At 37.7% G+C, this 17071-nt stretch overlaps 1 protein-coding gene across 1 annotated transcript; it reads left to right on the forward strand.

Annotated features, from left to right (window-relative positions):
* Window positions 1-490: 490 nt before the first annotated feature.
* LOC122910397 (olfactory receptor 5K1-like) lies at window positions 491-1357 on the forward strand. The gene has a single exon (XM_044255024.1). It carries the CDS (start codon window positions 491-493, stop codon window positions 1355-1357), a length of 867 nt encoding a protein of 288 aa, XP_044110959.1.
* The last annotated feature ends 15714 nt before the right edge of the window (window positions 1358-17071 follow it).

The following is a 17071-nucleotide window of genomic DNA, read 5'->3' on the forward strand; positions in this document are numbered from 1 at the left end:
CTTTGTGATCTTCATACAATTCCTAAGATATAAATTTAATATCTGTTGAATGTTATTTTCAAGCATTCACTCCACTGGGAGAGTATATGAAAGCTTTTTGCTCAGTTAAAAAATGTGTATATATGAAAATGGATTGTAAATTTAGGGATCTTTAATACAAAAACTGACACTGAAATATTTTCCAACAATGAACCAAATATAGGAATGATAAATTTACACTACTCATGCATGAATTCATAAAGATAAACCTTATCCACTGTAAGCATTCTTCTTGAAATTACAAAAATATTCATGGGAATACTGATTTACAGAGCAGAGGTTATAAAGCTGGCATTTTAGGGGAATGTGTGTGCCTGTATCCAGAGATACTAAGGGAAGTTTAAAGAAGCTCCTCTCTTTGCTGTAAAAGAAAATTTGGAAGGAAATTTATGCATACTTTAAATTAGAATCTTATATCTCCAAAATTCCTATCTCAACAGAGAAGGTGGACATGACTGAGGATAACTACTCCTTGACCACTGAATTTATCCTCATAGGATTTACAGATCACCCAGAGTTGAAGAGCCTCCTGTTTGTGGTGTTTCTCACTATCTATGTGATCACTATGGTGGGGAATCTTGGTCTGGTGGCATTGATTTTTATGGAGCGTCGTCTTCACACACCAATGTACATCTTCCTGGGCAACCTGGCTCTGATGGATTCCTGTTGTTCCTGTGCCATTACCCCCAAAATGTTGGAGAACTTCTTTTCAAAGGACAAAACAATTTCCCTTTATGAATGCATTGCACAATTTTATTTTTTCTCCCTTGCTGAAACTGTAGACTGCTTTCTCCTGGCAGCAATGGCCTATGATCGCTATGTGGCCATATGCAACCCACTGCAGTACCACACCATGATGTCAAAGAAACTCTGCATTCAGATGACCACAGGGGTCTACATAGCTGGAAACCTTCATTCCATGATTCATATAGGATTTCTCTTTAGGTTAACTTTCTGTGGGTCAAACCAAATTAATCACTTTTTTTGTGATGTTTTTCCATTATACAGACTTTCCTGTGTTGACCCTTATATCAATGAAATGGTACTATTTATCTTTTCAGGCTCAATTCAAGTCTTCACTATTGCCAGTGTTTTAATATCTTACCTCTACATTCTCTTTACTATTTTCAAAATGAAATCCAATGAGGGTAGAGGCAAAGCCTTATCTACTTGTGCGTCTCACTTTCTCTCTGTCTCAATATTCTATGGTTCTCTTCTCTTTGTGTACCTTCGCCCACATTCAGTTAAAGAAGATGATGAAGATATACCTGGTGCTGTTTTTTATACTCTAGTGAGTATAAAATCCTCTTATTTATAGTCTGAGAAATAAGGAAGTAATAAAAGCTATGAAAAAAATCATAAAGAATATTTTATAACATTCTAAAAGAAATATCTTCTGTGGAAAATTAACTTAAATTTGAAAAAATATTTTTTAAATCATGCAATGTTGAGAAAGTAGAAGAGAGCCACTTTGTACATAAAATATTCAATTACTAAAACATGATAGTATAGGAGTCAAATTACTAAATTCATCAAGGAGAGATTCTGCTACAATGTTTTCCAAAATCTAAGCCACTACCATCCAGTATAATGAACTACATAATTTTTCTTCAGGTTACAAACTGTTTCACAAAGAAATTAGTTAAACTATTCATTTTGTTTCAAAGAGTATTGAGTTACAATTTTCAATAAATGTAACACTAGGAATAGAAGTCAGTGTATATAAAGATCACCTCCGTATAATACTGTTGACAAATTTCTGGAATTCCAAAGCAAACTCTGGGATATTCCAGGATCTCAAGAATTAATCCCTGATCAAGCAACACCATCTGTCAGAAGTAAACTGTATATATTTGAGTCTTAATTTTCTTTTGAGTTTATTCAAGAGAATATATTTAAATATTAGTTCACACAGAATATTCTCAAATCAACATTTTCATCCTTGAAAGTGGAAATTTTGTTATATATCTTTTACCACCATTAAAAATTACTAAAAACAAGAATACTAATAAAATGTATAATAAAAAAGACTATTTTCATCTTTAGTGTTAGTCAATTTTATTCTCAAGTTCTCTGAAATACCATATCTATACACTGGTGATTTATCAATCTGTAATTAAAATAGTTGATAGTTGTGGATTTTATATCCACATGGATTTGGATATTTTCATATACTTTGATGAGGTGTCATTCAAAAATGAAGTGTAAGCTTGAAAACATTAAATTAAAAGTTTTTTTCTCTGATATTACTTATCTTGTTATCAGGAATTCCAACTTGTACCAACTCCAGTGTAAGTTACTGATACATTCACAACATTAACAAAAAGTTGGAGATGTTGTAAAGCATAAATGAGGCACAAATTAGTGAAAATTGTAAATACCTAAACAAAAATATTTATTGGTCATTTAAATACGCAAATACGAAAGAAAAAAGTGATTTACTGAGGACATGTTATCTGCTAGGAACGAAACTAGAACTTTCATATATATTACCTACCAACTGGTTAAATATGATTTTATATGGATTTCTCAGTAAAAACCTCATACTTTCAAACAATGAGTGGCTTGCTCAAGTTCAACCAGGTGATTCAAATTGAGCTAGAATTTGTATCAATGTTGCTTGGGAGCTTAGGAAATGGAGATCCTTGTCACCTAGGGTATTTAGTCCTTATGCAGAATCAGAAGTAAGATGTGCCTTAAAAATAATTTTTAAAAAATGATGTTTGGAGGAAAAAAGATATGAGTATAACAGTCAATGTTTATGGAAATAAGTGTGACACTGGGAACTGGAATGAAGGAGGTGAACCATGGACAGAGTCAGAAAACTGACAAAAACTTTTGTTAAAAGCTGTTGTGGAATATGGGAAGTAAGGGTGGAAAGGGATCAGGTTACTGAGAATCTTAAATGCCACCGTTAAGAATTGGACTTTATCTGAAGAGGCATCAGACACTGAATACTTCCTAGAACCAGGTAATATGATTGTATTTTTTAGAAAACTAATCCAACAATTGATTGGAATGAAGGTTAACTGCAAGAATTCATATATTAGATGATGAGAACTGACACTGGAGGATAAAAGGAGAGGAGGGCACAGATATAAACAACATTTTAAAGAAAAAGTAGGAAACTGTAACTACTGGATAATAAAATGAAGGCCTATCTTCTTCCTGTGAGTACCAACCTACGTATTACTAATTTCCTATCATTAATACTTAAAAAGGTATCTAACACATCTGGCCATTTATTAGCCATTTCCTTTAATATAATCATTTATATTAATATGTAATGGTTTTGTTATTTTTATTTTTAAACAAGTCAATAAATAATTTTAATTTCATGGTTTTAGCCTCTAATATTGTTAGTATTAGATATAACTCACATACATAAAGCTCTACAGGGTCCTTAACACTTTTTTAAGGGTGTAAAGGAATCTGGAAACCCAAGTTCTATGAATGCTGTTCCTTTGTAGCCACTCTCTATTTTAGGGGATATTTTTAGTTGTCAAATTCACATGCTTTGATCCCTTTCCTTTTTCCAGGAATATGACAAATTCTGTTTTTGTATTTATGCACCTCCCACTTCTAACCCTTAGCAGCACTGAAGCCTAGAGGTCTGTTAAAGGAAGAGTCCATACTTATTTGGGGCCAATGAGACATAAGAGGTAATTTTCTGGAAGTTTCTGGGATATAGGCTTCCTTTGTTTTAAAAGAGATTCACTAAAAAAGGTAGTCTTTCTTCCTCTGAATGCCATGTTTTGTGGATATGAAATGTGGCACAGTCTTACAACCATTTTGCCTCCAAGAGAGAAACCAGCCTGGAGATGAAGTCAACACACAAATGAGGGCATAGCTGAGCAAATCACAGAGAGGAAGACTCAAGGTCCTTGGAATTAACCATCTCTTTTCACTTTAAAATCCAGTAGATCTTCTTACTGTTAACTTTGTTTGGAAAAAATGCTTTTATTACAATTCAATAAATATTAACAGATTTATTCATGTCTCTTGCCTCATCTCTCACTTTCTGCTACATTTTAAATTAATTCTACCACACCCTTTTAGCTTGCAAATAACTTTTCATCAGTATCCATTTAACTACTCAGCTTATTTTTATATTTTTTACTTCTACTCCTATATTTTAATTTCCTATAGCCCCACTGAAAAAATGGGGAAAAAAGAAGTTTCCTAATTTGTCCACAGAAATATTAAGGTGGAGCTCAAGGAGATTAAATTGAGGGATCCAATCCAAAATCCATGTTATTAACCACTAAGTTGTATTGTACACAACATAGAGAAGTGAAAGTAGCAGGAAGGACAACTTAACAAGAAACTAAGCTGTTATGTGGATAGAGAAACAGGGCAGAGAATCAAGAAAAATGTGAATCAATGACATTTTCCTTCAGATTTATTTTGAAAAATTTCAAGCCTACAGAAAAGTTGGGAAAGTGCCCATGAATTTTCTTAAATTAAGATGATTTATTGTTAACATTGCACCACATTTGCCCAATAATCCATCTGAAAATGTATATGTGACATAACAATGAGATTATGACAGTTTTCCCATAAATTCTTCACCATATTCCTCATAAAAACAAAGACATTTCCTACACTGTCATATTTTTGTTAAGATTTTGTTTGTTAGAGCAAGAAAGCAAGAGCGAGAGAGAGAGAGCAAGCACTAGGGGGAGGGTGTGGGGTGAGGAGAGAAGGAGAGGGAAAAGCAGGCTCCCTGCTAAGCAGGGAGCCCTAGGTGAATGCGGCTTGATTCCAGGACCCCAGGATCATGACCTGAGCTAAAGGCAGACACTTAACTGACTGAGCCATCCAGGCACCATATCATATCATTATTTTTTTTTAAAGATTTTATTTATTTATTTGACAGAGAGAGATTACAAGTAGGTAGAGAGGCAGGCAGAGAGAGAGGAGGAAGCAGGCTCCCCGCTGAGCAGAGAGCCCGATGCGGGACTCGATCCCAGGACCCTGAGATCATGACCCGAGCCGAAGGCAGCGGCTTAACCCACTGAGCCACCCAGGCGCCCCATATCATATCATTATTAACCCCAAGAAATTTAACATCACCTGATAGGGTGTTCACATTAAAAATTTTCCTAGTTTTCCCCAAATTGTCCTTCTTAGCAATTTATCTTTCATCGGGAATTCAATTAAAGGCCACTATTTTTATCCCCAGGGGTACAGGTCTGTGAATCGCCAGGTTTACACACTTCACAGCACTCACCATAGCACATACCCTCCCCAATGTCCATAACCCCACCCCCCTACTCCCAACCCCCCTCCCCCCAGCAACCCTCAGTTTTTTGTGTGAGATTAAGAGTCACTTACAGTTTGTCTCCCGCCCAATCCCATCTTGTTTCATTTATTCTTCTCCTACCCCCTTAAACCCCGCTGTTGCATCCTCACTTCCTCATATCAGGAAGATCATATGATAGTTGTCTTTCTCTGATGGACTTATTTCGCTAAGCATGATACCCTCTAGTTCCATCCACGTTGTTGCAAATGGCAAGATTTCATTTCTTTTGATGGCTGCATAGTATTCCATTGTGTATATATACCACCTCTTCTTTATCCATTCATCTGTTGATGGACATCTAGGTTCTTTCCATAGTTTGGCTATTGTAGACATTGCTGCTATAAATATTCGGGTGCACGTGCCCCTTCGGATCACTACGTTTGTATCTTTAGGGTAAATATCCAGTAGTGCAATTGCTGGGTGATCGGGTAGCTCTACTTTCAACTTTTTGAGGAACCTCCATGCTGTTTTCCAGAGTGGTTGCACCAGCTTGCATTCCCACCAACAGTGTAGGAGGGTTCCCCTTTCTCTACATCCTCTCCAGCATCTGTCATTTCTTGACTTGTTAATTTTAGCCATTCTGACTGGTGTGAGGTGATATCTCATTGTGGTTCTGATTTGTATTTCCCTGATGCCGAGTGATGTGGAGCACTTTTTCATGTGTCTGTTGGCCATCTGGATGTCTTCTTTGCAGAAACGTCTGTTCATGTCCTCTGCCCATTTCTTGATTGGATTATTTCTTCTTTGGGTGTTGAGTTTGCTAAGTCCTTATAGATTTTGGACACTTGCCCTTTATCTGATATGTCATTTGCAAATATCTTCTCCCATTATGTCAGTTGTCTTTTGATTTTGTTAACTGTTTCCTTTGCTGTGAAAAAGCTTTTGATCTTGATAAAATCCCAATAGTTCATTTTTGCCCTTGCTTCCCTAGCCTTTGGCGATGTTCCTAGGAAGATGTTGCTGCGGCTGAGGTCGAAGAGGTTGCTGCCTGTGTTCTCCTCAAGGATTTTGATGGAGTCCTTTCTCATATTGAGGTCCTTCATCCATTTTGAGTCTATTTTCGTGTGTGGTGTAAGGAAATGGTCCAATTTCATTTTTCTGCACGTGGCTGTCCAATTTTCCCAACACCATTTTTGAAGAGGCTGTCTTTTTTCCATTGGACATTCTTTCCTGCTTTGTCGAAGATTAGTTGACCCTAGAGTTGAGGGTCTATTTCTGGGCTCTCTATTCTGTTCCATTGATCTATGTGTCTGTTTTTGTGCCAGTACCATGCTGTCTTGATGATGACAGCTTTGTAATAGAGCTTGAAGTCCGGAATTGTGATGCCACCAACTTTGGTTTTCTTTTTCATTATTCCTCTGGATATTTGAGGTCTTTTATGGTTTCATATAAATTTTAGGACTATTTGTTCCATTTCTTTGAAAAAAGTTGATGGTATTTTGAAAGGAATTGCATTAAATGTGTAGATTGCTTTAGGTAGCATAGACATTTTCACAATATTTGTTCTTCCAGTCCATGAACATGGAACATTTTTCCATTTCTTTGTGTCTTCCTCAATTTCTTTCATGAGTACTTTATAGTTTCCTGAGGATAGATTATTTGCTTCTTTGGCTAGGTTTTCTCCTAGGTACTTATGATTTTGGGTGCAATTGTAAATGGGATTGACTCCTTAATTTCTCTTTCTTCTGTCTTGTTGTTGGTGTGGAGAAATGCAACTTATTTCTGTGCATTGATTTTATATCCTGACACTTTACTGAACTCCTGTACAAGTTCTAGCAGTTTTAGAGTGGAGTCTTTTGGGTTTTTCACATGTAGTATCATATCATCTCCGAAGAGTGATAGTTTGATTTCTCCTTTGCTGATTTGGATGCCTTTAATTTCCTTTTGTTCTCTGATTGCTGAGGCTAGGACTTTTTTTTTTTTAATTTATTTATTTTCAGAAAAACAGTATTCATTATTTTTTCACCACACCCAGTGTTCCATGCAATCTGTGCCCTCTCTAATACCCACTACCTGGTGCCCCAATCTCCCACACCCCCGCCACTTCAAACCCCTCAGATTGTTTTTCAGAGTCCATAGTCTCTCATGATTCACCTCCCCTTCCAATTTACCCCAGCTCCCTTCTCCTCTCTAACACCCCTTGTCCTCCATGATATTTGTTATGCTCCATGATATTTGTTATGAAACCATATGATAATTGATTCTCTCTGCTTGACTTATTTCACTCAGCATAATCTCTTCCAGTCCTGCCTATGTTGCTACAAAAGTTGGGTATTCGTCCTTTCTGATGGAGGCATAATACTCCACAGTATATATGAACCACATCTTCCTTATCCATTCATCCGTTGAAGGGCATCTTGGTTCCTTCCATAGTTTGGCAACCGTGGCCATTGCTGCTATAAACATTGGGGTACAGATGGCCCCTCTTTTCATTACATCTGTATCTTTGGGTAAATACCCAGGATTGCAATTGCAGGGTCATAGGGAAGTTCTATTTTTACTTTCTTGAGGAATCCCCACACTGTTCTCCAAAGAGGCTGCACCAACTTGCATTCCCACCAACAGTGGAAGAGGGTTCCCCTTTCTCCACATCCCCTCCAACACATGTTGTTTCTTGTTTTGTTAATTTTGGCCATTCTAACTGGTGTAAGGTGGTATCTCAATGTGGTTTTAATTTGAATCTCCCTAAGGGCTAGTGATGATGAACATTTTTTTATGTGTCTGACAGCCATTTGTATGTCTTTTTTTTTTTAAAGATTTTATTTATTTATTTGACAGAGAGAGATCACAAGCAGGCAGAGAGAGAGAGGAGGAAGCAGGCTCCCTGCTGAGCAGAGAGCCCGATGCGGGACTCGATCCCAGGACCCTGAGATCATGACCTGAGCCGAAGGCAGTGGCTTAACCCACTGAGCCACCCAGGCGCCCCCCATTTGTATGTCTTGATTGGAGAAGTGTCTGTTCATATCTTCCCATTTTTTTGATATGTTTGCCTGTTTCGTGTGTGTTGAGTTTGAGGAGTTCATTATAGATCCTGGATATCAACCTTTTGTCTGTACTGTCATTTGCAAATATCTTCTCCCATTCCGTGGGTTGCCTCTTTGTTTTTTTTACTGTTTCCATTGCTGTGCAGAAGCTTTTGATTTTGATGAAGTCCCAAAAGTTCATCTTCGCTTTTGTTTCCTTTGCCTTTGGAGATCGGAAGAATAAACATTGTTAAAATGTCTATACTGCCTAGAGCAATCTATACTTTTAATGCCATTCTGATCAAAATTCCACCGGTATTCTTCAAAGAACTGAAGCAAATAATCCAAAAATTTGTATGGAATCAGAAGAGACCCCGAATCACTAAGGAAATATTGAAAAACAAAAATAAAGCTAGGGGCATCACGTTACCTGATTTCAAGCTTTATTACAAAGCTGTGATCACCAAGACATCATGGTACTGCCATAAAAACAGACACATAGACCAGTGGAACAGAGTAGAGAGCCCAGATATGGACCCTCAACTCTATGGTCAATTAATCTTCAACAAAACAGGAAAAAATATACAGTTGAAAAAAGACGGTCTCTTCAATAAATGGTGCTGGGAAAACTGGACAGCTATATGTAGAAGAATGAAACTCAACCATTCTCTTACACTCTACACAAAGATAAACTCAAAATGGATAAAAGACCTCAACGTGAGACAGGAATCCATCAGACTCCTAGAGGAGAACACAGGCAATAATCTCTTCAATATCAGCCACAGCAACTCTTTCAAAATATGTCTCCAGAGGCTAGGACTTCTAGTACTATGTTGAATAGCAGTGGTGATAATGGAAATCCCTGTCGTGTTCCTGACCTTAGCAGAAAAGCTTTCTGTTTTTCCCCATTGAGAATGATATTTGCGGTGGGTTTTTCATAGATGGCTTTGATAATATTGAGGTATGTGCCCTCTATCCCTACACTTTGAAGAGTTTTGATCAGGAAGGGATGCTGTACTTTGTCAAATGCTTCTTCAGCGTCTATTGAGAGTATCATATGGTTCTTGTTCTTTCTTTTATTGATGTGTTGTATCACATTGACTGATTTGCGGATGTTGAACCAACCTTGCAGCCCTGGAATAAATCCCACTTGGTCATAGTGAATAATCCTTTTAATGTACTGCTGAATCCTATTGGCAAGTATTTTGGTGAGAATTTTCGCATCTGTGTTCATCAAGGATATTGTTCTGTAATTCTCTTTTTTGATGAGATCCTTGTCTGGTTTGGGGATCAAGGTGATGTTGGCCTTAGAAAATGAGTTTGGAAGTTTTCCTCCCATTTCTATTTTTTGGAATAGTTTCAGGAGACTAGGAATTAGTTCTTCTTTAAATGTTTGGAAGAATTCCCCCGAGAAGCTGTCTGGCCCTGGGCTTTTGTTTGTTTGGAGATTTTTGATGACTGTTTCAAACTCCTTACTGGTTATGGGTCTGTTCAGGCTTTCTATTTCTTCCTGGTTCAGTTGTGGTAGTTTATATGTCTCTAGGAATGCATCCATTTCTTCCAGATTGTCAAATTTGTTGGCGTAGAGTTGCTCATAGTATGTTCTTATAATTGTCTGTATTTCTTTGGTGTAGTTGTGATCTCTCCTCTTTCATTCATGATTTTACTTATTTGGGTCTTTTCTATTTTCTTTTTGATAAGTCTGGCCAGGGGTTTATCAATTTTATTAATTCTTTCAAAGAACCAGCTCCTAGTTTCGTTGATTTGTTCTATTGTTTTTTTTTGGTTTCTATTTCATTGATTTCTGCTCTGATCTTTATGATTTCTCTTCTACTGCTGGGTTTAGGCTTTCTTTCTTGTTCTTTCTTCAGTTCCTTTAGGTGTAGGGTTAGGTTGTATATTTGAGACCTTTCTTGTTTCTTGAGAAAGGCTTGTACTGCTATATATTTTCCTCTCAGGACTGCCTTTGTTGTGTCCCACAGATTTTGAACCGTTGTGTTTTCATTATCATTTGTTTCCATGATTTTTTTCAATTCTTCTTTATTTTCCTGGTTGACCCATTCATTCTTTAGAAGGGTGCTCTTTAGTCTCCATGTATTTGGGTTCTTTCCAAATTTCCTCTTGTAATTGAGTTATAGCTTCAGAGCATTGTGATCTGAAAATATGCAGAGAATGATCCCAATCTTTTGATACCGGTTGAGACCTGATTTAGGACCCAGGATATGATCTATTCTGGAGAATGTTCCATGTGCACTAGAGAAGAATGTGTACTCTGTTGCTTTTGGATGAAATGTTCTGAATAGATCTGTGATGTCCATCTGGTCCAGTGTGTCATTTAAGGCCTTTATTTCCTTGTTGATCTTTTGCTTGGATGATCTGTCCATTTCAGTGAGGGGAGTGTTAAAGTCCCCTACTCTTATTGTATTATTGTTTGTTTGGTTTTTTTTTGTTTTGTTTTTTTTTTTTAAAGAGGACATAAATACCTACAGCCAGGAACATCATCCACTTGGTGCCAAAAAAAACCTGTAGGCAGTGGGAGGGATGCTGACACCATAAGCTTACCCAGACTTCTATGACCTGAAACCAGAGTGGCCTCATCTCCAGGTCCCAGCTCATGAGGAAGTATGAGGTTTGTAGCAATACCTGATCTGGAAGGGGCCCTAAGCTGGAGTAGTAGAGATATGAACTCGCTGGTGCTCTCAGGTGAGTCCTGTCCTCACAACACTTCAGCTTTCACAGCTTAATGTGGGCACAGAGCTCAAAGCACAAGGCTTTCATGGCCTCTGATGAGCACAGGTGCGTAGAGCAAAGCGGCGGTGGGTGCCATATTGATCTCCATTCTCACCTTGCTGTCGATGTCAGGCAGCCCCATGTTGCCATAATTCACCTGGTGGTAGTTCTCATCATAGTGTATGCTCAGCAGCATCTGCAGGGGGCCCAGAGGGAAAGCCAGAGGTCAGCATGCCCCCCTGCACTAGATGCAAGCACGTTATTGCGCACGCAGAGGTGCTTGTAGCTGTAGTACCTGCTCTCTTCCTCCTCCTCGTACATGGGAGAATGCGCCCACCAGCTCATCCAGAGGAGGACCCAGGCCCGTGGGGGACACTGAGCCAGTCCTCCTCAGCACCCTGTGGTGCCCTGGGCCCTGTCGTGCGGTCCTGTATTAGGACCACCTCTGTGGCCAGAATGAGCCAGAACACTAGCACAGACAACCCCACTTCCCAAAGATTTTTAAATCATGTTTTTACATAAAATTGTCACAATTTATGCTGTTCTGCTGGAAACTGGGCCACGGAACTTCTCATACTGCCATTCAGAAGTGGACCTACGGCTATGGCTTTTTCAGAAATGTTCTTCATCAAGTTGAAAAAGTTCCCCTTCTAGCCCTAGGTTACTGACAGGTTTTTACTCTGCTCTAGTTCTCCCAACCTTTCACTGCGTTTCAATCCAGGTTCTGTCACTTACGAACTGTGGCATATTGGGCCAGCTCATCCTTGCTCTTAATTATAAGTATTCATTAAATATTTCATCTACGTATTCAAGATCACTTTATCCCCCTACAACTTCAAAGTTTTTAGTGAAGAAATATCAATTCCCACACCACTATCCAATCTTCGGCCTGTCCTTTTGTTAGACATGTTTGTATTTTTAAATCATATGCTTATGTCGCTATTTGTTGATTTTTTTAATGATTTTATTTATTTGACAGAGAGAGATCATACACAAGTAGAGGAGAGGGGCAGAGGGAGAAAGAGAAGCAGACTCTGGCTGAGCAGTGAGGCTCATGCCAAGCTCAATCCCAGGACCTTGAGATCATGACCTGAGTCAAAGGCAGTCACCCAACTGACTGAGTCACCCAGGCACCCCACTTTTTGTTGATTTTGTAGTTTTAAGAATTATTAAATTCCTACATTGAAATATGAGAATTTCCACACTTAATTCTTCATATCCCCTCATCCTTTCAATATAGCTATATTAGAATTACAAGTTTATCAATATTCAATGTTAACATTATGACTGTGTAAATTTAAAACACATAGAGTACTATGATGATGTTTCCTTTCTTCCACATAATTTTCCTTTCTTTAGGGTTAATAATCTCCTTGTTTTTTTTTTCCTTTGAATATTTTTTATCACCAATTCAGATGTTAAATAGCCTATCAATTCCCGGTTTTTCTTGTGAATGTTTCACCCAGGGCCCCTGCCTTTCTTTCGCAGTCTGTACTGGTGGTTCTTTAGGATTGTGATCAGTGACCATGAAACCTAAGTGAGAGGTAACAACATTGCAGTTTTGCTATATAGGTCTTTAAACTTTCATATACTTTTCTGTGGTTGATTCAAAAAGCATAAGCAGGAAGAAGAATGTCCTTTGGGTAATAAATGTGTATACCTAAGCATTTCTAATTCCTTTAATTCTCATGTTCTGCCTTAATTATACAAAATTATCCTAAGAATCATCTGGAAGAATAAATGCTTGACACAAACTTTTAGAATACAAAGCAATATGGTAGACTGTCAAAATATACAAAGAGATATATAGAACTAAATAAAAGTAAAGAAGTAAACCTAAATTGCTTTAAAATTTCAGAAGATGTTAAAGGTATTCATCCTTTCTGATGGAGGCATTATACTCCATAGTGTATATGGACCACATCTTCCTTATCCATTCGTCCATTGAAGGGCATCTTGGTTCTTTCCATAGTTTGGCAACTGTGGCCATTGCTGCTATAAACATTGGGGTACAGATGGCCCTTCTTTTCACAACATCTGTATCTTTGGGGTAAATACCCAGGAGTGCAATGGCAGAGTCATAGGGAAGCTCTATTTTTAATTTCTTGAGGAATCCCCACACTGTTCTCCAAAGAGGCTGCACCAACTTGCATTCCCACCAACAGTGGAAGAGGGTTCCCCTTTCTCCACATCCCCTCCAACACATGTTGTTTCCTGTCTTGCTAATTTTGGCCATTCTAACTGGTGTAAGGTGGTATCTCAATGTGGTTTTAATTTGAATCTCCCTGAGGGCTAGTGATGATGAACATTTTTTCATGTGTCTGATAGCCATTTATATGTCTTCATTGGAGAAGTGTCTGTTCATATCTTCTGCCCATTTTTTGATATGCTTGTCTGTTTTGTGTGTGTTGAGTTTGAGGAGTTCATTATAGATCCTGGATATCAACTTTTTGTCTGTACTGTCATTTGCAAATATCTTCTCCCATTCCGTGGGTTGCCTCTTTGTTTTTTTGACTGTTTCCTTAGCTGTAGAGAAGATTTTGATCTTGATGAAGTCCCAAAAGTTCATTTTCGCTTTTGTTTCCCTTGCCTTTGGAGACATATCTTGAAAGAAGTTGCTGTGGCTGATATCGAAGAGATTACTGCCTATGTTCTCCTCTAGGATTCTGATGGATTCCTGTCTCACATTGAGGTCTTTTATCCATTTTGAGTTTATCTTTGTGTACGGTGTAAGAGAATGGTCGAGATTCATTCTTCTACATATAGCTGCCCAGTTTTCCCAGCACCATTTATTGAAGAAACTGTCCTTTTTCCACTATATATTTTTTCCTGCTTTGCCAAAGATTATTTACCCATAGAGTTGAGGGTCCATATCTGGGCTCTCTACTCTGTTCCACTGGTCTATGTGTCTGTTTTTATGCCAGTACCATGCTGCCTTGGTGATCACAGCTTTGTAGTAAAGCTTGAAATCAGGTAGCGTGATGCCCCCCGTTTTATTTTTGTTTTTCAACATTTCCTTAGCGATTCGGGGTCTCTTCTGGTTCCATACAAATTTTTGGATTATTTGCTCCAGCTCTTTGAAGAATACCAGTGGAATTTATGCCTCCATAAGAAAGGATGAATACCCAACTTTTGTAGCAACATGGACGGGACTGGAAGAGATTGTGCTGAGTGAAATACGTCAAGCAGAGAATCAATTTTCATATGGTTTCACTTATTTGTGGAGCATAACAAATAGCATGGAGGACAAGGGGAGTTAGAGAGGAGAAGGGAGTTGGGGGAAATTGGAAGGGGAGGTGAATCATGAGAGACTATGGACTCTGAAAAACAATCTGAGGGGTTTGAAGGGGCGGGGGGTGGGAGGTTGGGGTACCAGGTGGTGGGTATTATAGAGGGCACGGATTGCATGGAGCACTGGGTGTGGTGAAAAAATAATGAATACTGTTATGCCGAAAATAATAAAAAATAAATTTAAAAAAAAGAAGATGTTAAAGGTATAATTTTAAATCAATGGAGAAATTATGGTGATGGGAAAATGAGCCTGACATTTAGAAATAAGGTTGGATTTCTATTCACATCTTTTATCAAAATATGTAAGAACCAAAACTGAATACAACTAGTACCAGAAAAAATCTTGAGAAAAAACTTTATTACCAAAACACCAAATCTAGAAATCATAAAGAGAATAACTGAAGTATGAGTTTCTTCTGATCATTTGCCTGTTTGCCCTCAATTCATTTCCCAATTTTTCCTGTTTTGTTTCACAGTCAAATGGCTTCTCTAATTCTGTTTCCCTGATTCCCTTTCCAGTAACTTTAGACTAGACTTGGACAATGAGAGGTACTAGTAAGAAATTCAAGAGTCTAGAGAAAGAAACCACAATATTTCTCCCTCTTGCTGTGCTATAGGTAGTGTCTCCAGTATAAGCTGCCCCTCTTTATCAATACCAGCTCCTGAAGGAAAACTCTGCATGTCACTGGAATCATGGATTCTGTTAATACCACTCCTCCCCATAGGAACATCCCACTATTTGTCATCTCTGGGTAACTTACTACTCCATGTTTGACTTGTTGGTTTTGTAACTCTTTGAAACTGTTTACTGAATTGTTTTTTTTTTTTTTTCCCTTCTAACTAGTGGGCAAGAATACAGTTCTCCAGGGTAGACCATCTTACAGTGACTATGTAAAACTTTAGAACTTCTATACCATTAAGGAAAAAAGAGTTAACAGCTAAATAATAATATAAGAAAAATATTTAAGACCTTTACAAAAGAAAAAGATTAACATCTTTAATATATAATAAGCTCTTGCAATTGGTATGAAAAAGGCAAACATCTAAATAGAAAGAAGTACCAATAGACATACAAAAAAAAGAAGAAATACAAATAGCCACTAAATTTAAGAAACTATGTTTAATTTATTTAAATTTAAATTAAGGAAATTAAGGGGCACCTGGCTGTCTCAATTGGTAGAGCATGCGGCTTTTGATCTCAGGCTTATAAGTTTGAACTCCTCTTTGGCTGCAGAGACTACTTAAAAATAAAATATTAAAAAAAAAAATAGGGTGCCTGGGTGGCTTAGTTGGTTAAGTGACTGCCTTCAGCTTGGGTCATGTTCCTGGAGTCCTGGGATCAAGTCCTGCATCGGGCTTCCTGCTCAGAAGGGAGTCTGCTTCTCCTCTGACCCTCTCCCCCTTTTCATGCTCTCTTTCTCACTTTCTCTCTCTCTCAAGTAAATAAATCTTTAAAAAATGTTTTAAATAAATTAAGGAAATTAAAACATCCTTGAGGTTTTGTTTGTTTTACTTTTGGAGGTGAGGGGAAAGAAGAGCTATCAGTTTGGCAAAAATTAAAAGGGATGATGATAGCCAAATTGTTGGGAGTATCACGGAACAGAGACTTTTTCTAGATTGTTACAATCTTTCTGGATGGCAAAGAGGCAAAAAAAAAAAAAAAAAAAAAAAAGATTTAAAACCTCTGAAATATTCATGCACTTTGATCCAGACATTTTATTTTTATTGGCTCCCAGAGCAAGGATGTATTTAAATAGATGTTACTTAGAAGCCTGTTCATGATAGGTGAAAGTAGAGTTAAGCAAGATATCCATCAAAAGGGAATGAAATTAAAATGGTACCTAAAGCCTCATGGTAATCACAAAGCCAAAAACTGCAATAGGTACACTAAAGATAAAAAGAAGGGAATCAAAGTGTACCACTACAGAAAATCATCAATTCAAAGCAAGAGAGAAAGAATGGAACAAAAAGACTACAAAATAGCCAGAAAACAATAAGATGGCGTTTATAATTACTTACCTGCATTCAATTATCCTGCACTATATAGCAGACAGTAAAACAGAAAACCCTGCAAGCCATGGATTTATAGGTCTAGGCTGCAAAGATCATGCATTTTCAATTACACCAATTAACTATCTAGAAGGCAACAAAGAAATCAACATTCAATCTTTATTAAAGGAATTTATCATTATTACAAAAAACCTGGGCATTGAAAGAATGGTCTTTATATGTCTTTTGAAACTCAAAAGACATATAGAGACCAAAACACCTAAAGATAATTTTCTTTTTCAGAAAATTGGGAAAAAAAAAATCTACCTTTTGTTGACATGACAGAATAGGGAGGCTTCAAAGATAAAAGAAACCTCCCCCCCACTACTAACCAACATCTTAGGAGAAATAGATCTTATCGTTGGTAATGAGGTACCATGAACTCTTATACACATAGGAGCAACATTGTCAGTTCTTAACTCCACCAGCCTCTCTTTCCCCCTTCCTCAAAGTACAATGGGAGTTTACAATACTCTGGTTCTTTTTATTTTTTTTTTAATTTTTTTTTTATTTTCAGTATAACAGTATTCCTTGTTTTTGCACCACACCCAGTGCTCCATGCAATCCATGCCCTCTCTAATACCCACCACCTGGTTCCCCCAACCTCCCTCCCCCCACCACTTTGAAATCACCTTACACCAGTTAGAATGGCCAAAATTAGCAAGACAGGAAACAACATGTGTTGGAGGGGATG

Source organism: Neovison vison, chromosome 6 (assembly GCF_020171115.1).
Source record: "Neovison vison isolate M4711 chromosome 6, ASM_NN_V1, whole genome shotgun sequence".
In the NCBI taxonomy this organism is placed as follows: Eukaryota; Metazoa; Chordata; class Mammalia; order Carnivora; family Mustelidae; genus Neogale; species Neogale vison.

Bases quoted from the DNA above. Each gene is read 5' to 3' on its own strand.
- LOC122910397 (XM_044255024.1), top strand. From the start codon at position 491: ATGACTGAGGATAACTACTCCTTGACCACTGAATTTATCCTCATAGGA.